This window comes from Pyrus communis, chromosome 10 (assembly GCF_041283825.1).
Source record: "Pyrus communis isolate YQ-2024b chromosome 10, ASM4128382v1, whole genome shotgun sequence".
Classification (NCBI taxonomy): Eukaryota; Viridiplantae; Streptophyta; class Magnoliopsida; order Rosales; family Rosaceae; genus Pyrus; species Pyrus communis.
In genome coordinates this window covers 24,910,693-24,931,921 of record NC_142574.1, presented here as the reverse complement: position 1 = coordinate 24,931,921, position 21,229 = coordinate 24,910,693, and the positions used below count along the sequence as shown (strand labels likewise).

The following is a 21,229-nucleotide window of genomic DNA, read 5'->3' as shown; positions in this document are numbered from 1 at the left end:
GTTAAGCGTGTTTCTCACGCTACTCCTTCGTAGAAGAACAACTTATATGGTATAGCCACAACATTATTATGTCGTATCTTGTCAATGATATAAAGATATATTAGGGTGATAATGTTTTCTTTTGTACCCGAAGTCTCAAATTTAATTCACCACTCTCCTACTATCGATGTATAAAAAGGTAATTATTATGTCGTATCTTGTCAATGATATAAAGATATATTAGGGTGATAATGTTTTCTTTTGTACCCGAAGTCTCAAATTTAATTCACCACTCTCCTACTATCGATGTATAAAAAGGTAACAATATTTCCCAAAAACTCAACGAATTACTTAATGGAATATAAATACGGCTAAAGCTAGTTACTTGTTGCTCATTTGAAGACAAGGGCAATTAACAATGTAGATACAAACAAGCAGAACATAAAGATTGACACACTTCCATCGCTGCTGCTTTACTCTCTTCACTGGGGTCGTGGTACCCAAGACCAAGAGTAGTTGACTGCTCATTGCCATTGTCGTCCTCCCCAGCCGGCTCTTGGATTAATCTCCTCGGTTTTGGAGTTTATAAATCATTGGTCTGGTCACTGCCTACCCAATCGCACGTAATCAACTTACAAGTTTCAACCACTCGAATTGGTTTCCTCCAACCCTTCTCTTCTTTTTCTTTCAGCCGTATCAGTGAGCTCATTGCAGTTTCAGGTTAAGCGAAAGGTATTTCCTCAGTTTCTAAATAGCTCAATTTATTTTTTTCCATTCTTTTAGTGGCCAAACAATATCCGCACACGTTTTTTCTCCATATGTGCACCTCTTTCTTTATTTGCACACCTTCACAATTTGATGGGTAAAATTCCAGACATTTAATTTACGTGTCAAATGGATAAGTTTCTCCTTGACGTTTTGATTTTCTTTGTGTTTCACATTTATCATGGCTAGCTGCAGCCTCAAGTCTCAACTTAATTCTGCTGCTCAATTTTCATGCCTGAAGCTTTGGACCTGTGTAATTATGCTGAAAGCAGGCCGGGACACACTCAAACCAGGTGAATCTCGGTTACTCAAGCTATGTATAAATACAAATTTATCTAAAAGGGAAATTCAATCGGTTTCATAAAAAGCTGCACTTGATGCATTGCCCACCCAAATACACATATCCGGAGAAGTTTCAATAACAAGCCTTGTTGCAATTCGGCACTAGAAGGGGGAAAATGTTGATAGTCCTTGACTTTCGAAAACTACCATATAAAGATTATTTGTCGGACGTCAAAATACCATTCAAAAGGTAACGTGCAAATTTTTGAACCGAAAACGGATGGAATTATGCCCTATAGGTGGCACATTGCAATAAAATTTTAATTGACATGGTAATGCGATTCAATATCTTCTATACCTGGATGACATGGAAACTGAATGCTCTTGTAATTGACGATTTATGGGCATTAATCTTGATTTATAGTTACCAGTAGATGGCCCTTTTCCAGCGTAGCCTTTGACTAATTAGAGTTCTTCTATTTAAACACCACATTTCATCTAAGTTCACCTTAGTACTTATGCGGCCTCGCTGTTTGCAATGGCTTTATGTGCGAATTCCGGTACTAAGTATGTTGTGTCTATCATCTTTGTGGCAATTCTGCGTTGGGACTTCTAGTTCCATTGGTGTGATGTGTGGTGGCCGTATTAAGGTTTATAATTATTTGTGTTTTGTGCAAATTATCTCCAGATCAAGGAATTGGCTACTGAAGAATATGTACCTATATGGCACCTCTTGTAATTAGTCGTTCTTAGAATTCACCATGTACTTCTACCATCAAACGAATTGTAGCCTTTATATTTTTATTGAATTATTACTCATTAACATATTAATATGGTTAAAGCTATAGTTGTTTGTTGCTCAATGCAAGACAAGGGCAGTTAACAATGTAACTATAAAACAAGCAGAACATAGAGATTGACACACTTCCATTAACGCTGCTTTATTCTATTTGTTCTTGTTAGGCGACAAAAATCCTGCAACTTGGCCTCGTCCCAGCTGGCTCTCGGTTTTCCTCGGTATTTGAGTAAACTGCATATATACAAGCTGATTTTGCAGAATAGTAATGCCAAAAAATCATCCATATTAATTCCCTCCAACCCCTTTCTTCATCCGTTTCTCTCAGCCCTTCTGTGAGCTGAACAGTATATTCCTCACCTTCAAGTTAGCCGAGATGTATTTTCCTCGGTTTCTACTCCTACATCATTTTTCAATTTGGATCGATGTTATCTAGTATCCAATTTTTCCTCGGAGATTATTTGTCACCAATATTTTTTTTTTAAGAAGATACAGGTTCCAGCTTGAGAATTATTAGTAAAACTTCATATTTTTAATCTACATGTCAAAACGATGAGCTTCTTCTTTCCGGCCCGCTTCGATTGTCTTTGTCTTTCACATTTTTCATTGATTGCTGCAGCCGCAACTTAATTCATGCCATCAGATTTGGACTTATGTACTCATCATGCTGCAAGACGGCAGGGACAACTCAAACCAGGTAAATCTGCATATTACTAGAGTTATTAATTAACGGTCTGCAAACAGGAAGTTCAGTTTCGGTTTCAGAAAAGCTGCACACTTGATGGCTGGATTACCAACCCAAATACACATATCTTAAAACATTACAGTTACAGGCCTTGTTACAATTCGGCACAACGCGTGCCGCATATAATCATCCACTTTTTCATAAATAAAAGTTGCATTTTCTTGACCTTCGTATAATATTTTGTGAGGAATTTTCAGACGTCAAAATACCAATAAAAAAGTGGCACATTGCAACAAAATACTAATTGAATTGGAAATGTGATTCAATTTCATTGTCAGGTTGCCATCTTTGACATCATCATCTATATTGGATATATAACATTAGTATTGCACAATCAAACAAGGAACATTGCACGGAAACTATCCATTTCTTTCTAAGAAGCGGATGAGTGCGAGCGCATTACAACTTTTCAAGATCATCCAAACAAATTAAAGTAGCCTTGTGGTCACTATTCATGGCTGCACGTTCAGTGATCAAGTACGCAATTATCTCGGTTTGTTTTGCATCCTTGTGGACTTGTCATGATGCAATAGACACACTGAAACCAGGGGACACTCTCAACTCCACAGGCTCCCTACTTTCGGCATCTGGATCGTTCACTATGAAGTTCGTTGAACTTGGTGGTTCCAATAACATTCTTCTTGCTATCCTGCGTGTTAAAAGTAAAGTAAACAGGGCATGGATTGCCAACCGAGACACACGTTTTTCATCCACTTCATCCCCACTTCTTACGTTGGACTTCAATAACGTGTTGAAAATTACCCGCCAAGATGGAGATCCTGTTGTCCTTTCAGCCGCTCCATATATTAATGACACTAGTATTAGTGTTGTGGCTACCCTTTTGGATTCCGGCAATTTTGTACTACAAGAAGTGAACTCCGCCAGCGGATCAACGATCCGCATTTGGTGGCAAAGTTTTGATTATCCATTGGACACATTTTTACCGGGCATGAAATTGGGTGTTGATCGTAGAAATGGCTTCTATTGGTCTCTTTCATCATGGGGATCTAAGAACAACCCCATGCCACCAGGGAATTACAGCCTTTTTTGGGACACCAATGGACACCAACTGAATATAAAGCGAAATGATGTTCTGTATTGGACTAGCGGGGTGTTTGCAGATGGGAGATTTGAATTTATTGCAGATGGGAGATTTGAATTTATTTTCCCTGATGTGTCCAAGCAAAGGTACAATTTTAGCATTGTTTCAAATCAAGATGAAGACTACCTCACTTATACTAGTCTAAATGATCCTAGTGATCCTGAGCCAGAATGGGTGCTATTCACCAGGGGGGCACTTTTTGAGTTTGGCGCATCAGTTGCCATCATAGAAGCGCAGAACTGTGATGGCTATAATGTCATCGGAGGGTGCGTGAGGAGGGACAGGCCAAGTGGTTGTATTGGGGAAGCTGGTGATGATTTTCAGCTGAAAAAAGGTTACTTCAAGGTAATCAACTCTAGTACTTCAAGACCCCCCAACTGGATTGGTAGTGGTAGTGAGGATTGTAAGGTTACTTGTTGGCAAGATTGTGACTGCCTTGGATTCGACTTTCCATCTGGTAATCCGACTGCTGGTGCAGGATGCCGATTTTGGAGCGTGGACTGTGGATTCATTGAAGACTTTACTGCAAATACTAGTTTTGTTTTGCCGTCAGCAACGCAACTACCACAATCACCGGATTCACCACCTGCGGGAAAGATTGGTAAGCCTAGCTAGCTATGTACTAATCTTACTAAATATTGAACTTGGACTACATGTCATATCTCCTACAAGTACTTCACAGAATTATGTGACAATTAATCTGCACACAAATAACAAAAATCAACTAACTAGAAATCAAATGAGCTTTATGTGTATCAAAAAGATGAATATCCAAAAAATGAATTTGGGTTATATTGAACGATACAAACGCAAATATATATTCATCATGAATTTAGTTAGTTAAGTAGCTAGACAATTCGAGTGCTTTCTTGAAAAGTTCTTTTCCTATAGAAGCACATGTTAAGTGTTTCTCCATAAAGCGCTTATGGATGGTAAAAGTGTTTTTTAAGTTTTTATGCTGAATATATATAGTCACGAGCAATTTTGATTGTATCATAGTTATTATATTACATAACAGGTCAATATGCCAATATTAAAGTATATATTCTTTATCAGTTCTTTCCCGTATATATAACAAATTAATTGATACTATCACTATATGCAGCACACAAATGGTTCTGGATTGGCATTTCTATTGCCGCTGCATTACTAGTAATGGGGTTCTGCTTCTTGGGCTTTCGCCTGAGAAGAATATATATGGTTTCAGCAGGTAAACATTTTAAACTTTCTGTAAACTTGTTAGATGTACATAATTTCACTTCTTTCACAATTGTTGTCCCTAATTTGAAAATTTAACTCGCATGCTAATCCAATTAGGGAAGAACTGGACAACGATTCTAAGAAAATTGCTTAACTTCATGGAATCGAAGAGACCTATAGGTCATGTTGTTGGGAATCAAAATGATCAGGAAAACATGAGATACCCTAATTTAAGCGTATTTACCTATGGATCGGTCTTGGAAGCCACAAGAAACTTCTCTGAAGAAAACAAGCTTGGACAAGGGGGCTTTGGACCTGTTTATTGGGTAAGGCTTTAAATAATCTTAAGAAAGTATCATATTTGTATTTGGAATTACTGAGACATGTTTATGGATTATGAATTTAGGGAAAATTGACGACGGGACAAGAAGTAGCTGTGAAGAGGCTTTCAAGACGTTCAGGCCAAGGCACAGAGGAGTTTAAGAATGAATTGATACTCATCTATGAACTCCAACACACCAACCTTGTTCGACTGTTTGGATTTTGTATTCACGAAGACGAGAGGATGTTAATATACGAGTACATGCCAAACAAAAGCTTGGACTACTTTTTATTTGGTTGGGAATTACACTAGCGAGTTTAATATTAGATCTTCATTTCATTTATGCAGTTTCATAGGGAGTTCATAGCATCCTCCCTTAACTTTAATCCTATCTTGGACAGATTCCATCAGACGTCGGCAACTAGATTGGAAAAGCCGTTTCAATATAATTGAAGGAATCACTCAAGGAATGCTTTACTTGCACAAATACTCGAGAACAAAAGTGATTCATAGAGATTTGAAAGCGGGTAACATACTACTTGACAAAAATATGAACCCCAAAATTGCAGATTTTGGTATGGCAAGGATTTTCACTCAGGAGCTTCAAGCAAATACGATGAGAATTGTCGGGACACAGTAAGTAAACAATAACATGTATGAATACATTCGTATCATCACTTGTTTTTCTTTTGGTTGAGAAGCATGCATTAATGTACGTATATACAGATAATGTAATTAAGTTTTTCTTTTCTCATTTGGTAAAGTGGTTATATGCCTCCAGAATATGTCATGGGAGGACACTTTTCTGTAAAATCTGATGTCTACAGCTATGGAGTGTTAATGCTTGAAATTATCAGTGGTAGGAAAAACAACAGCTTCTGCAACGAAGATCGTGTGCTCAACTTAGTAGGACATGTATGCCAAACAAATCACTGGAGTGAATTTTTTTTTTTTTTTTTTTTTTCTGCACACCCCTTTTCTTCCCGTCACACCCTTATTTATTTCTAGCCTTCAGATGATGAAATTGAGGTTCCATCATAAAACCAATTGGCAATACGGAGAGTTGCCCAAGACCACATAAGCACATAACAAATCTTGTCCCTCACTGATGTGGGATAACTCTTCCTCATCACATTTCAACTCTCAACATGCCCCTGCACGTGTAGCCTTTTTTCAAGTCTACACGTGGATAACAAGTGAGTGACGCGTGAGTAGATGTGGCCCTTGGGCTTTCACACGAGGGACAATCTGCTTTGATACCATGATGAAATTAAGGTTCTACCATAAAACCAATTGGTAATATGGAAAGTAGCCCAATACCATATAAGCATATAGCAAATCTTGTCCCTCACCGATGTTGGATAACTCTTCCTCACATTTCAACTCTCAACATCAGATTGAACAAATCAAAAGAAAATGAAGGGACAAAAAGTAAACAAAACAGGGGTCTGCAATAGGGGAAAAATAGTGTGCGGAAATCTTTATGTAAGTTATTTTTTCATTTTTTAAGGTGTGATATATATTCAATGATTTTAATTTTTTTCTCCAGGCCTGGGAGTTATGGAAAGAAGATCGAGGGAAAGACGTAATGGATCCAACACTAGTTGAAACATGTATTAGTCATCAAGTTTTAAGATGCGTCCAAGTAGGTCTACTGTGTGTGGAGGAAAAAGCAGCTGATCGGCCAACCATGTCAGAGCTGATATTCATGTTAACAAACGAAAGCATGCAGTTACCTGAACCAAAAAAACCAGCATTTTATTACGCAGAGAGAAATGTGGGTAATGCGGATATAGATAGAAGGGGACCACCACTGGATATAAACGGGTTGTCCATTTCCGAATTCGTTGGACGTTGAAGGTATTGATTGTATCTGTTGTGCCTTACCAATACTGCAACAAAGCTTGTTTTTGGATGGCAAGAAAACGCAACTGTAATTTTATGGGTAGCCTTCTTAAAAGTACGATACCATATACAGTAATAAATCTTTTATATATATTGTATGCAATTTAGAAGTTTTATATGCAATTAATGGCAATATACAATGTACAAACGTCTCAAGACTAACAATGTTGGAGTGGATTTAGAATTTTTTATTAGAAAAAATTAGTATTCGGTCCGTAACTACTAGTATTCATTGGCTCTAGGGTTTCCTAGGAGAGAATATTAAAACAGTCGCTCGGCGACAATTCCTATTTCTATTCCGACGACGGCAGAAAGGGTTTCTTGGTAACAAGTTCTCTGGTGTGGATAGTTTCGCTGTATGGTTTTTAGGGAGGTGCGAGTTGCGGCGGCGCTTGTGTGGAATTTGGGCAAAAGGCTATTTAGTTTGGTTTGGTTTTCAATGGAGGACATGGTATCTAGCTTTTCGAAACGATTGGCCCTCACAGAGGAGGAGCAATAGGTTGTGGTAGTTGATAAGACAGAAGGTGTGCTATTGAAGACAACTAGGGTTTTCCTGGTTGGAAAAATACTAATGAGGAGAACGTTGAATACTGAGAGATTCAAAAGATAGATGCAGTTTATTTGGCGGCCTAGGGCTAGAGTTACAATCATGGAACTGGACCAGAATTTGTTTTCCTTTGGGGTTCATATATATATATATGTGTGTGTGTGTGTGTGTGATTAAGGTTTTGTACTCTAGGTATTTGCCTCTCTCTTTAAAATATTTTCTCTTTCTATGCATCTCTCTTAAAGTATTTCGTCTATTTCTTCTTAAGCTTGTATTCCATAATTAATTTTTCTATGTTTTAATTTATTTTGACCAATTTTCCCGTACAATCATGTTGTTCTATAATTCTTCTAACTTTTCATAAAAGTCTCACATTTTAAACACTGAGGATTTTATTATGTATTTTAGGCCATAATAAAACAATTCGAAGTAAACAATATGTAATACTGTTGTTGACCCAATTTTTTGCCCATTATCACAAAACAGAAAAGAGTGTTGTTATCGACATTCTAGAAAGTCATCATAAACTTCTTTGTCTATATTTTTTTCACTTATGTTTTTATAAGAAAAAAAGGACTGTGATGACATTTTTGGATTGGAAATATTATTTTCCAATTAAAAAATGAGATTTTATACAGGTGTTGGAGCTCTTCTAAGAAACATGTTGGGCCGTTGTAGCTATTTAATTTGGCCCATAACCTAACTATAACAAGAAAGTGCAAAGCAGAATCCAACTCCGTAAAAAAAGAAAAACCCAAAACGCAGCGCCGTAACAAGCATCAGAGGCTGGTGGGGTGTCCTCTCAGAAAAGAAAGAAGCAGCTTCCACACAGATAAACAAAACACAAAACACAGAAAGAAGGGAAAAGAGCGAGAGAGAGAGAGAGAGAGAGAGAGAGAGATACCGGAAGGAAGAGGAGAGAGCAATCGGAGAAGGAGAGCACACTGGCGTTGATCGTACGGTCCAGATCCACTGGTTTTCTGGATCCGACGACCCGAAGCCATGGCTTCCAAAGGTCCAAGGTCCAAGCTTGATCATGAACCCAGACCTAAGCGCCAAAAGGTTAGCTTTCCGATATTATACGTCTGCATTTTTGCGAGATTTTAATTTTTATTGAGCTAGGAATGAATAAATGGTAGTTTTTTGTTTTGTTTTTATGCTTTTTTTTTTTTTTTTTTTTTTTTGTAGTTTTGTAATCCTACTGTGGCTTAGCGTTGTTGAAGTTTGAAACTTGTGAATTTTTTGGTTAGAAATATATATATTTTTTTCCTTTTCTTTTCTCGTTTTTTGTAGCAGTGTCTGGCTTGAAATTGTAGTTTTGAGTAATTTTAATTCATAAATTATTCACTTTTCTGGTAAATTATGGAGATTTTAACACGAAACTTGTATTTCGTGAGAATTTTGCTGGCGTGGGTATATCTTAGGAGAATTATTTTTTGGAGATGTGTTAGTTGAGTGTATGCTTGGGTCGAGGCTAAAAGCATGGCCGGAGGAAGTTTGAGCTTTTGTTTTGTTTATTTCGTTTTGAGTAAACAACGTTCAGGATGCTATCTCAGGAACCAATGAGCTGAACGTATGCAAAAATGCTGCTGACGTTCGAGAATTTTTCGATATGTGCATTTTGTTCTTATGCAATCATGTCTCAGTGATATATAAAAGTGTGTGCACCTAGAGTGGAGGTGGCCCGAACCCCCACTATTTTATGAACTCTCATTTTGTCTTGCAATTTTGAGATTATGGAAGTCCATGGAGTGAAAAGTTACAGTGGATGAATAAATTGAAGTAGAAAGCACTTTCTTTAATGGATTTGGCCTTGAAAAGTTATGACATAACCCTTGTTTAAAATAAAATAAACTTTTTATGACTCATAAGAAGTGTAGAGATGAGAAGAAATAATTTTTGTTGGCGTTAGTTCTGCAAAAGATACATTTCCCTAGTGTAGAATGTGCCACACCAATTCGAGAATTTTGGGTTGTTGGATGTTTTGACATTGAGAGGAAACCCTTACAGTGATCATTGTGCATTACAATGCTTATGATTGTTGTTCTGGAAAAATTTCAGACTAATATTGCAGCAAACTGAAAGAATTTTCCAGGGGATAAGTAGTGCTAGGACAAAGTCTTCATTTTTGCGTTATGGTTCCGTTCTTCAATGGGAATATATTGAAGTATTATTACTACTACAAAGTGTGATAATTGGGTTTGTTATTAGGACTTGAGATTAAAAGAATGCTTCTTGTGTTGAATTGTTGCAACAAGGGATCTTGAATATAAGGTTGTGAATTTTGTGTTCAAGTTTCAATAAAAATATTAGAGCTGACAAAATTTTGTTAAAATCCAAGTATTTTGTTTTACATGCATAACATGCACCTACATGTAATGGTCTTCTGTCTTCATGTTCCTTGGTGATGATAAACATTCCACATATTGAAAGCAGTCAGTAATTTGAATGTATTGCTGCAATCCTTCTGTTAATCCTTGACTCGTTTATACTAACTTGACTGTGATAGGCCCTTGAAACTGCAAGTGAGCCTCGTCGGCCAAAAGCTCACTGGGATCATGTTTTGGAAGAGATGATATGGCTTTCAAAGGTAATTTATAGATATGCGCCTTTAAATTTTGGTATGATTGTGCTTTATTATCTTTAGAACAAGTATTATGTTGGAAAGTGTGAAATCTTCTCAATTAAGTTGAGAATATGAGATAAATGCTTTTGGTATTCCTTGCTTATGAAACTTGTTATTAGCAGGATTTCGAGTCAGAGAGAAAATGGAAATTAGCTCAGGCAAAGAAAGTTGCTTTAAGAGCCAGCAAGGGCATGCTAGATCAGGCTACAAGGGGAGAAAGGAAATTGAAGGTTCTGTTTTTATCTAACTGAAGTGCAATGCATTATGCATACAAGTTTATCTCAGTTCTCATGTTACACAAAATTGGTTAATATAATTGCTCAAGCGTTTATTTTCCTTGCAACATTATGAATTTTAATTTAGGAGGAAGAGCAACGGCTAAAGAAGATTGCACTCAATATATCGAAGGATGTGAAGAAATTCTGGCTGAAAATAGAAAAGCTGGTAAGCTTATCTTTGCTAAGTCACCAACTTTAACAAAAAAAATTATTTTCACTAGTTTATTGTCCTTATAGATAGGGCCCTGACTGTATATGCCTAATATTGTATTCTAGGTGCTTTACAAGCATCAGATGGAACTTGATGAGAAAAAGAAAAAGGCACTCGATAAGCAGCTTGAGTTCCTTCTAGGTCAAACTGAGAGGTGAAATTTTTTTTCATGGTTAATTGATATGATCTTAGTTGTTGTTTTCTGTGCGCTGCATTTGATTTCTTGCTATTGTCCTGGTAAATTGAATGACACTTCTGCATGGAATTTCCAGGTACTCAACAATGTTGGCAGAAAATCTTGGGGACAGCTACAAGCCTGTTCAGCAATATCCTACCCAAGGTCAACCAAGTATCCAATTCAAAGAGATGGACAAAAATGATACTAACAAATCAACCGAATTGAATGCCGGTAAGTTGAAGGTTGTTATTTCATTGACGTTCTTCTCTTACCTAGAAAGTTATTTTACTTTTATCTTGAACTAAAATACTCTCACACGTTTTAAACAGAACCTGACACAGAAAGAGCAGACATTGACGTTGATGATGATGATTATGACGTACAGTCTGAAGATAGAACTGTGAGTCTTTCCTTTCCTTTCCTATTCTGTAAATATATGATATTTCTTTTTAACTCAATTTGATGGGTATGCATTTACATGATAGTAAGGCCAATTATGCAAGGAACTATGTGCATATGCAGTGGATTACAATAATTCTTTCCATGATACTTGATGATGTTAAGGAAAAGTACGTCAGTCAACATTCTCCAATACTTTATAGTATTTTCATCTAAGTCAATGCCGCCCTTGGATCAGGGATGTCAGGCAAAGGTGAAAGAAGCGTAGTTGGTAATGTAGTTGACCACGAGTATAAGGTAATGGATAGATAAAGTCTATAGTTGAACTGACCAATTTGTCTGCTAACAGTGCAACTGTTTGCTGCCCGGGGAAGTTCTGTAATATCAAATGAAGCCTGGATAACCACATGGAAAAAAACTTCCATTGAATTTTGGAATAGAGTTCTGACTCCAATACTTAGTTTTCTGTATTTACAACTTTTATATGAAGCCTCAGGTTCTGTTATTGTGAGTTTTATACTCTAAACATGCGATTTGGAGTATGTGTCTATCTGTAAAGTGTTATATTGCCTGTATGTCTACTGGAAAAATTTGTTGTCTACATTACCATGTTTGCAAAAACTGCTTTGCATTTGGAGAGTTAGACTCTTACCCCTAGTGGATTTGAAGGACGTTTTGATACTGCTCTTTATGTATAATTTCTATTCTTAACAGATGTTTTCCTGCATGATGATGCTGTTTTAGGAGGATGATGAGAACACTATTGAGGAAGACGAGGCTCTTTTTACTGAACAAGAAAGGAAGGAAGAGTTGGCTGCTTTACAGAATGAAGTAGATCTTCCACTTGGGGAGCTACTCAAACAATATCCTACGGAGAAAGGTGAATGGTTATAACTTTTTGCTCAACTATACTTTATTTAATTATGAGGGGCAGTTTGTATGTTCTAAATATGGGTCTGGAACTTTTAGCATAATTTTCTACAAGATGATAGCTAGGTTTCAAAAATTCGCAGTTGGAAGATGCAGGTTATGCTTTTCTTCATACCTGCTTTAGGCATGTATCTAAGTGTAATTATTTCCACATTGTTCAGATTCCTCTCCAATTAGCCAAATATTTTGGTCCTGGAAGAGCTATGAGCCAGTTGGGATGGCTTTTCCAGTAGTTTTTCTTCTCTAGCACTATGAATTTTATTCGTGTCGTGTGTTAGAGTCACAGAGTTGTGCTCAATATATAGTGGATTTGGTATATCATTGATGGGATCTATACCCCTGTCTCTTGTATGCTAAATGAGCTCCTTTGAATTAATGGCATTTTTATAAATCTTATCTGACAGATGGACTTTCGGTAAGCCCAGAAAGTAGTACAGAAAAGGGGGAAGATGCTACAGAAATGATATCAGGAGACGATGGAGCAGAAATGACCTCAGTAGAGGAAGAGCATGGGATGTCTCCCGGTAAGAATGGGGATGGTGCAGAACTGATCTCGTTGGGGAAAAAGGATGACATGTCTCCAGGGAAGGATGAAGGTGGCAAAGAAATGACTTCGGTGGAGGAAGAGCGTGTTAAACAGGATGAAGATGGCACAAAAATGACTTCAGTTGGAGAAGAGAAGGGTATGTGTTCAGAAAAGGTTGAAGATGCCGCCGAAATAACCTCCGTGGGGGAGGAACCTGGTAGGTGTAGCAGTTAATGTATTTTGTTATCAAGTGAAACTTATGATCATGTCTGAAGAGGTGAGTGTTCAATTATACTGCAGGTGAAAAAAGCGATCTTTTTGTGTCCGATATAACCGAAAAAATCAACTCAGATGTTGTCACTGGTCGTCGTTGTGTAAGTTGTATGTGTTTGTGGTTGTGATGCTGAATTGTGCAGTTTATGAATGGTTGGCATGATAGCTGTTTTCTATTTACAGGTGCAAAGTAACGGCGGTTTGCCCGTTTCAGAAAGCCATTTATCAGAGATTGAGACAAATGAAGATAAAAATCATTCAGAAGCGCCTGTACAGCCTGCCAAAGGACAGATGCGATATGATTTTAATGATGAACATGTGAGAGTGCTAATTTTAGGTTTTCATTTTGCTCTTCTTCCTTTTACAATGATAGCATATGTTCAGCAACATTGCTTTTGCATCATGGTGTTTATCTACCTTGATGTCTGGTGAACTCGTTTAGCTCTGGTTTGTCCTAGCATGGTAGTTTTTAAAACCAATTATTTTATTTCAGACTTGTTAGATTAAATTGTGGATAAATATGTGTTAATATAAAGCTATTTGTGTGTGTATATGTATGTATTTATTATCTATATATACATATACCTTGAATTTATATGTTCCAACTTTCAGATTCTCCAAATTCAGATTTAGTTCCCATCCTTTCATTTAAAATATCTTTAAATTTTTTTTCTTCCTGCAAAAAAAAATAAATAAATAAAAAAAAAAAATTAGAGGGTTATTGCTCACTCTTCTTTCTAAATTATGTAGGAAGATGGTGACTTCATTCTTGCTGCTGGAGAAGAACAGGTGGGAATTACTTTATGTTCTCACTAATTTAAAGTCCTGGTCTTTTTCCTGATTTAAGTAGCTATTGTTTGTTACTTGCCCACTCAACCATCGTAGATGCCTTTTTATACTGTTTTTATAAACTTGAGTTTTTTGCAACCTCTAGGTATATTCTGGTTGATTATTAATATAGCGTAATTGTGTTAATCTGTGTTAGTTCAGTAGTTGGAAATAGGTTTCGAAGTGGTTGAATTTTGTTGCCAATAGCCTTTGTTTTATTGATCTGAATTTGATGCCCAGGATGATGAGACAACCTTATCAGAGGAGGAGGAACTGGAAAAAGCAGATACCAATGACCGCATGGATGAGGTGAGGAGCTAGTCTATGTACCTTTCATGTGTACCCTTATACTTTAGGCATATTGGTAGAAACACTAAATGGTTTGGCCTAAGTTGTTGATTGTTTGAATGGTTTTTTGCCATCTTTCAGATTGCCTTACTGCAGAAGGAGAGTGAAGTTCCTTTACAGGAACTGCTTGCAAGGTATAAAAAGGTATGCTTTATTGTATACTTCTGCTTGTAGGTTGAGTGATTCACATCATATATGATTTTTGTTCTATTATCAACCTGTTTTCAGGATTTAAACAGTGATGAAGTTGCAGATGGTGAATCTGAATATGGCTCTGCTTTATCAGAGGATTTTGTGGATTCTTCATCTCTTGAAGATGTTGAACCAAAGCAAGATGATTATATGGATGAAGATGTTGACTCTGGTGAACACCAGCCAGCTCTTGATTCTCCTACTGAAGAACACAGTGAAAGTATAACTAAGATTTCAGAAGGGGGAAAAGACAGTGAAAACAGACTTGAGGATGCAGCTGCTGCCGCTAGATCTGCACAGCCAACTGGAAACACCTTCTCCACAACCAATGTCCGCACAAAGTTCCCCTTTCTTCTTAAGTTCCCTCTACGTGAGTATCAGCATATTGGCTTGGATTGGCTTGTAACGATGTATGAGAAAAGACTGAATGGGATTCTAGCCGACGAGATGGGGCTTGGGAAGACAATCATGACAATTGCTTTGCTTGCACACCTAGCATGTGAAAAGGGAATATGGGGTCCTCATCTTATTGTGGTCCCAACTAGTGTAATGCTTAATTGGGAGACTGAGTTTCTTAAATGGTGTCCAGCTTTCAAAATCCTAACTTACTTTGGAAGTGCTAAAGAGCGCAAGTTGAAAAGGCAAGGCTGGTTGAAACCAAACTCATTTCATATATGCATAACAACATACAGACTGGTTATTCAAGATTCAAAAGTTTTCAAGCGTAAGAAGTGGAAGTACTTGATTTTAGATGAAGCCCATCTGATTAAAAATTGGAAGTCTCAGAGGTGGCAGACTCTTTTGAACTTCAATTCCAAACGGCGCATTTTGTTAACTGGTACTCCTCTACAAAATGATCTCATGGAACTTTGGTCTCTAATGCATTTCTTGATGCCCCATGTGTTTCAGTCTCATCAGGAATTCAAGGATTGGTTCTCTAATCCAATATCAGGGATGGTTGAGGGGCAAGAAAGAGTAAATAAAGAAGTTCTTGATCGTCTGCATAATGTTCTTCGTCCTTTCATTCTCCGTCGTTTAAAACGAGATGTGGAGAAGCAGCTTCCTATGAAACATGAGCATGTCATATACTGTAGACTCTCCAAGAGGCAGCGTAACTTGTATGAAGACTTCATTGCTAGCTCCGAAACACAAGCAACTCTTGCAAGTGCAAATTTTTTTGGAATGATAAGTATTATAATGCAACTTCGTAAAGTATGCAATCATCCCGACTTATTTGAAGGTCGTCCAATTGTCAGTTCCTATGATATGGGGGGTATTTACACACAATTGAGTTCTTCAGTATGTTCAATTCTTTTACCTGGACCCTTTTCTGCAGTAGACCTTAAGGGTTTAGGGTTTTTACTTACTCATTTAGATTTTACAATGAATTCTTGGGAGAGTGATGAAGTTAAAGCTCTTGCTACGCCATCAAATTCAATCAAGGAGCGTGTAGAACTGATTAATCTTGAAGATATTGGTGGACTTAAACATCGCAAGAAGTTGCATGGTACCAATATTTTTGAAGACATTCATAAGGCAATTATGGAGGAGAGACTAAGACAAGCAAAGGAACATGCTGCAGCTATTGCATGGTGGAATTCCTTGAGGTGCGACAGGAAACCCATATACTCAACAAGCCTAAGGGAGCTTGTTACAGTAAGACATCCTGTTTTTGATATTCATCGTCACAAGGCTAATCCTATATCCTACATGCACTCCTCAAAGCTTGCTGATATAGTCCTTTCACCAGTGGAGCGCTTCCAGGAAACGATTGACCTGGTTGAAAGCTTCTTGTTTGCAATCCCCGCCGCACGAGCGCCACCACCTGTATTCTGGTGCAATAAGTCTGTAAGTTCTGTGTTTCTGCATCCAGCTTATAAGCAGAAATGCTCTGAATACTTGTCACCACTTTTATCACCGTTCAGACCTGCAATTGTTCGAAGGCAAGTATATTTTCCTGACAGGCGACTTATACAATTTGACTGTGGTAAATTGCAAGAGCTTGCAGTTTTACTTAGAAAACTAAAGTCAGAAGGTCACAGAGCACTAATATTCACTCAGATGACCAAGATGCTTGATACCTTGGAGGCTTTCATCAATCTGTATGGTTATACATATATGCGTTTAGATGGATCCACTCCGCCAGAGGAGAGGCAGACTTTAATGCAGCGGTTTAACACGAATCCAAAAATTTTTCTTTTCATATTGTCAACCCGTAGTGGGGGTGTGGGTATTAACCTAGTTGGGGCAGACACTGTTATCTTTTATGATAGTGACTGGAATCCTGCTATGGACCAACAAGCTCAAGATCGATGCCACCGTATTGGACAGACACGTGAAGTAAATATTTATCGGTTGATCAGTCAGAGTACCATTGAAGAAAATATCCTGAAGAAGGCAAATCAGAAGCGTGCACTTGATGATCTAGTTATACAGAGTGGGGGCTACAACACTGAATTCTTCAAAAAGCTTGACCCTGTGGAGCTTTTCTCTGGTCTTAGGGCACTTCCCGTGAAGAATATGCAAAAGGAGAAAAATCACAACGCAACTGAGGTTTCTCTGTCTAATGCTGATCTTGAAGCTGCTCTAAAGCATGCAGAAGATGAAGCAGATTACATGGCATTAAAGAAAGTTGAGCAGGAAGAAGCTGTGGACAACCAAGAATTTACAGAAGAAGCCATTGTGAGATTGGAAGATGATGAATTAGTAAATGAGGACGATGTGAAGATTGATGAACCTGCAGATCGTGGTGGATGCGTGGCATCTTCAAGCAAAGAAAATGGGGGTGATCCTAATGAAGGAAGAGCTCATACTGTTGCTTCTAGAGAAGATGATGTGGACATGATGGCTGATGTCAAACAGATGGCTGCGGCTGCTGCAGCTGCAGGACAAGAAATCTCATCATTTGGCAATCAATTACGTCCGATAGATAGGTATGCAATTCGGTTTCTAGAATTGTGGGACCCAATTATAGACAAGAAAGCAGTGGAATCTCAGGCTAGGTTTGAGGAGACAGAATGGGAACTGGACCGCATTGAAAAATACAAGGAGGAAATGGAAGCTGAGATTGATGAAGATGAGGAACCTCTTGTATATGAAAGTACGTACCCTTGTATTCTTTGCATTGTTTGTTAAGTTACCTTGAGGCATATCGTAACCTTAAATATATCCAACTCTATGGGCTTGTCATGTGTGTTACTTCATGATAAAATCGTGTGACCTTCACTCCACATCTTACCTCGATTTGCCAAATTAAGTTTGCGTTAGACATCAAACTGAGTTGGAACATGAAAGAGTTTTTATTTTCTTTAAGCTATAATGATTTCCCCGTCTCTTACAATAAAATTGTTTCCACCTGACATCATCTTTTTGCCTACATGGCTCTTGTTTTTCAATTTGTCCCTTAACTGTATCACATATTGTCATGATATGGTATCTGGTATCTGCAAATCAATTCTGCAATTATTTGGGACATGCTGGTCATTGACGTAGTTTGAGAAATTCAAACTATTAATATGTTATATTGCCATGTATGCGTGTTGCAACTTTAGACTAAACTCGTGTATTTTGTACTTAGCATGGGATGCTGATTTTGCAACTGAGGCATATCGGCAGCAGGTTGAGGCTTTAGCTCAAATTCAGGTCAGTGGGATAGTTTTTGTGCTGCATATTTTAGTGTCTATGTAATAATTAATGTGCAAACTTTTTTCAGTTAGAGGAACTGGAATACGAAGCTAAACTGAAGGAAGATGAAGCAGAGGAAAATGGTGATTCTATGAAGTAAGCTGACGGACTCAACATTTTTCCTGATAGTAGTTGGTTCAAATTAATTCTCTTTTCCCATCAACTCATTCAGATATAGTAAAAAGAATCGTATCAGGTGCAATAGGTTGAGAAAAAATGAATTGATGTTTTTCTCTCTCCCTCCCCCATCCCCCTTTCTCAGAAAAAAGTCCTGTAGCTGGCACCCAATATGTATATGTTACAAGATCCCCTCCTGCACATGCATACACACAACACAAGCATCTGTACTGGTGTCTAGAATAGCTATTAAGATATTCAAGTTTTACGAATATCCAAACTGTCAACTGAAGAAATAAGAGCACTTTGGCTCTGAAATACCATATTAAATTTGGGAATCTCTGAATGTAGCTATTGAAGCCTTTTTCTTTTTAAGTTGAAGCTTCTCTAATTAATTAGTTGTATAATATTCCAGGAATGAGGTGCCAATTGATCCTAAACCAAAGACTAAGAAGAAATCGAAGAAAGCCAAATTTAAATCTCTGAAGAAACAGTCTCTGGCTTCTGAACTGAAACCTTTGAAAGGGGAGCTACAAGCCGAACCTATGTCCATAGATGAAGACTCTCTCTCTCATGAGATGGTTACCTATTCAGATACGGAATCACCACGTTCAAGCGTGCAGAGAAAACGTAAGAAGGCTGAAGTCATACCAGTCGGCGAAGAGAAGAGTTCAAAGAAGAAGTCTAAGAAGCTCAAGAAGTCTACTCTTGAAATATGTCCTACGGAGCTTGATACTAACCTCACTGCTATGGATCATGATGAAGTTACAGAGTCAAAACCATGTGAGGGTATGGTTGAGTTTGATCATAAGCCAGCTAGCAGAAGCAAAATGGGAGGGAAAATTTCTATCACTTCCATGCCTGTAAAGCGAATTCTACTGATTAAACCAGAGAAGCTAAAGAAGGGGAACATTTGGTCTAGAGACTGTATTCCATCACCAGATTTTTGGTTGTCACAGGAGGATGCTATGTTATGTGCTGTTGTACATGAGTATGGTCCTCATTGGAGCTTGGTTAGTGACGTGCTTTATGGAATGACCGCTGGTGGGTTTTATAGGGGAAGATATCGCCATCCCATCCATTGCTGTGAGAGATTCAGGGAACTCATCCAAAGATATGTTTTGTCTACACCAGACAATCCTAACTATGAAAAAGTTAACAATATAGGATCCGGAAAGGCTCTTCTAAAAGTGACAGAGGTACAAATGGTTTTTATTTTACTTTTTTATATATACTGAACTGCATATGTTTTGTCGACCTCATAATCACTTATATCACTGGACTTAGTGAACTATTGTGCATTAAAATTGGTACGGTTATCATTTACTAAAGCATTGCGCAAGGAAAAACCAGTAATCATCTAATTATCTTTCTTACGTGCCAGGATAATATTCGAATGCTATTAAACGTTGCCGCCGACCAGCCCAATACAGAGTTCCTCATTCAGAAACACTTCACTGCCTTGCTTTCAGCTATCTGGAAGGTGACATCCCACAAAGACCGCCGAAAAAATCTCCCATCTTCCCAGAATGGTTTATATTTTGGGGGAAGCATTTTCAGCCCTTCCAACCAAAAGTCTCAAACTCCCATGATGGAACGTACAGAAAGAATGAAATTGACCAATTTCGGACACGGTACCAAGTTGGTAGCGGCTGCACTGAATGATGCCAGCAACAGACAGGGTACCAAGTTGGTACCAGTTGCACTTAATGATGCCAGCAGCAGGCGTGACAATGACACAGTCTTTCGTCCAAACCTGGGGAAAGATTCTTCAATTGAATCAGAACGGTTGGATATAACTCTGGAATTTCAGGGAGCAAAAGATGACACAATGGATGAATTGCCATCTGTTTTAAATTTATCAATATCTGATTCTGACCATTTTCCATCGCTAAATAAAGCTACTGAAGATCATCATCTTAGGAAATCAAGCAATGTAAATTTGGCTGAGAACCGTTTCAGGTAAGGTCTCTTGCAACATGATTCCAAAACGATTGCTGAATGCAAAATAAATGTGTATCTGATGTCAAAATTACTTAAGTGTGGGGAGTTATGGGTTTTGGGAGGTTGCTAATAAGTGTCATGTCTCTTTTCAGGACCTCAACAAGAACTTGTAATGAAGATGCCATGGGATGGGCCTCATCGGTATTCCCAACAAATGATATCAGGTCTCGGTCAATGTCAAAGTTACCGACCACGGGAAAGCACAAACTTGTCTTCTCTGATTCCGTTAGACCTTCCAAATCGAAGATCAGAAAAAGTTCAGTGGAGCATGGTGAGATGCGTAACTTCGTTTCTGAGCAGGTACTCCCACCTTTCCCAATGGCTGCACCCCTGAATCCAAATCCGAGGTTTGACCTGAACACCCCCATCGATGAGGATGCTGGAATTTATGATTTGGAAAGCAATTCCTTTTCTTGCCTTGATGAGTCTTTGCTGGAATTGGAAACCTTTGGAGTTCTGCCACATGAATACGTTCCTGGCTTGATTGGAGGCCTCGATGATGAACAATTGCCAGAATATACCGACATTGGGTAAGCTCTGAGAGCTGGAGCCACAAGTTTTGGTATTGAAAGACGTTGATGGATACCGGCCATCGGATTTGGGATTAGAGATTTTTTGCTCCCTCCCATCAGACGCGGTGGACTATAAAGCAAATGACATTTGGGGAGCTAGGACTTTTACCCTTTTGAGATGGAGAGGGAGTGTTTTGGCACGTCTTGCTGTCATACGCAGAAATCGATCATTCTGCTCGAAGAATGGAAGCCAGGATCAGAGGAAACAAATTGTGACACAATTTTTGTAGTAGAACTTTTCACTGGCAGATGTTTGAATTTGTTTAGGGCTTCTATTGAGACGTCTGTACGGGCATATTTACTCCATTAGAAGTAGCAAATGAAATTACTCTCTCTCTCTCTGTCTGTCTCTCTCTCTCTCTCTCTGTTCAAAGAGTTGAATTAGACGTGAATAGACGTAACAAAAATAATCAAATCATA

At 38.1% G+C, this 21,229-nt stretch overlaps 2 protein-coding genes across 6 annotated transcripts; both read left to right on the top strand.

Annotated features, from left to right (window-relative positions):
- Positions 1 to 466: 466 nt before the first annotated feature.
- Positions 467 to 7,280, top strand: LOC137728437 (G-type lectin S-receptor-like serine/threonine-protein kinase At1g67520). Of its 3 annotated transcripts, XM_088677050.1 has the most exons (11): positions 482 to 711; positions 940 to 1,037; positions 1,990 to 2,043; positions 2,442 to 2,527; positions 2,946 to 4,270; positions 4,775 to 4,879; positions 4,987 to 5,195; positions 5,276 to 5,486; positions 5,593 to 5,827; positions 5,956 to 6,106; positions 6,741 to 7,280. In XM_088677050.1, the coding sequence occupies exons 5-11, from the start codon at positions 3,022 to 3,024 to the stop codon at positions 7,047 to 7,049; spliced, it is 2,469 nt and encodes an 822-aa protein (XP_088533176.1). In that variant the 5' UTR covers positions 482 to 711; positions 940 to 1,037; positions 1,990 to 2,043; positions 2,442 to 2,527; positions 2,946 to 3,021; the 3' UTR covers positions 7,050 to 7,280. The 3 variants fall into 3 exon arrangements, with proteins under 3 accessions (XP_088533177.1, XP_088533176.1, XP_088533178.1); XM_088677051.1 differs by lacking the exon at positions 1,990 to 2,043 and having other exon boundaries at positions 467 to 711; XM_088677052.1 differs by lacking the exons at positions 482 to 711; positions 940 to 1,037; positions 1,990 to 2,043; positions 2,442 to 2,527; positions 5,956 to 6,106 and having other exon boundaries at positions 2,918 to 4,270; positions 6,741 to 6,925.
- A 1,141-nt stretch (positions 7,281 to 8,421) lies between these two features.
- On the top strand, positions 8,422 to 21,142 carry PIE1 (SNF2 domain-containing protein / helicase domain-containing protein). Of its 3 annotated transcripts, XM_068468499.2 has the most exons (20): positions 8,422 to 8,705; positions 10,153 to 10,233; positions 10,392 to 10,499; positions 10,633 to 10,713; positions 10,824 to 10,912; positions 11,031 to 11,167; positions 11,266 to 11,336; positions 12,080 to 12,215; positions 12,670 to 13,008; positions 13,092 to 13,165; positions 13,248 to 13,382; positions 13,815 to 13,853; positions 14,133 to 14,201; positions 14,322 to 14,384; positions 14,469 to 17,532; positions 18,010 to 18,074; positions 18,145 to 18,212; positions 18,649 to 19,432; positions 19,618 to 20,195; positions 20,330 to 21,142. In XM_068468499.2, the coding sequence occupies exons 1-20, from the start codon at positions 8,646 to 8,648 to the stop codon at positions 20,769 to 20,771; spliced, it is 6,483 nt and encodes a 2,160-aa protein (XP_068324600.2). In that variant the 5' UTR covers positions 8,422 to 8,645; the 3' UTR covers positions 20,772 to 21,142. The 3 variants fall into 3 exon arrangements, with proteins under 3 accessions (XP_068324600.2, XP_088534847.1, XP_068324601.2); XM_088678721.1 differs by lacking the exon at positions 10,824 to 10,912 and having other exon boundaries at positions 8,455 to 8,705; XM_068468500.2 differs by lacking the exons at positions 8,422 to 8,705; positions 10,153 to 10,233; positions 10,392 to 10,499; ... (4 more) ...; positions 12,080 to 12,215; positions 12,670 to 13,008 and having other exon boundaries at positions 13,092 to 13,172.
- Positions 21,143 to 21,229: the final 87 nt, after the last annotated feature.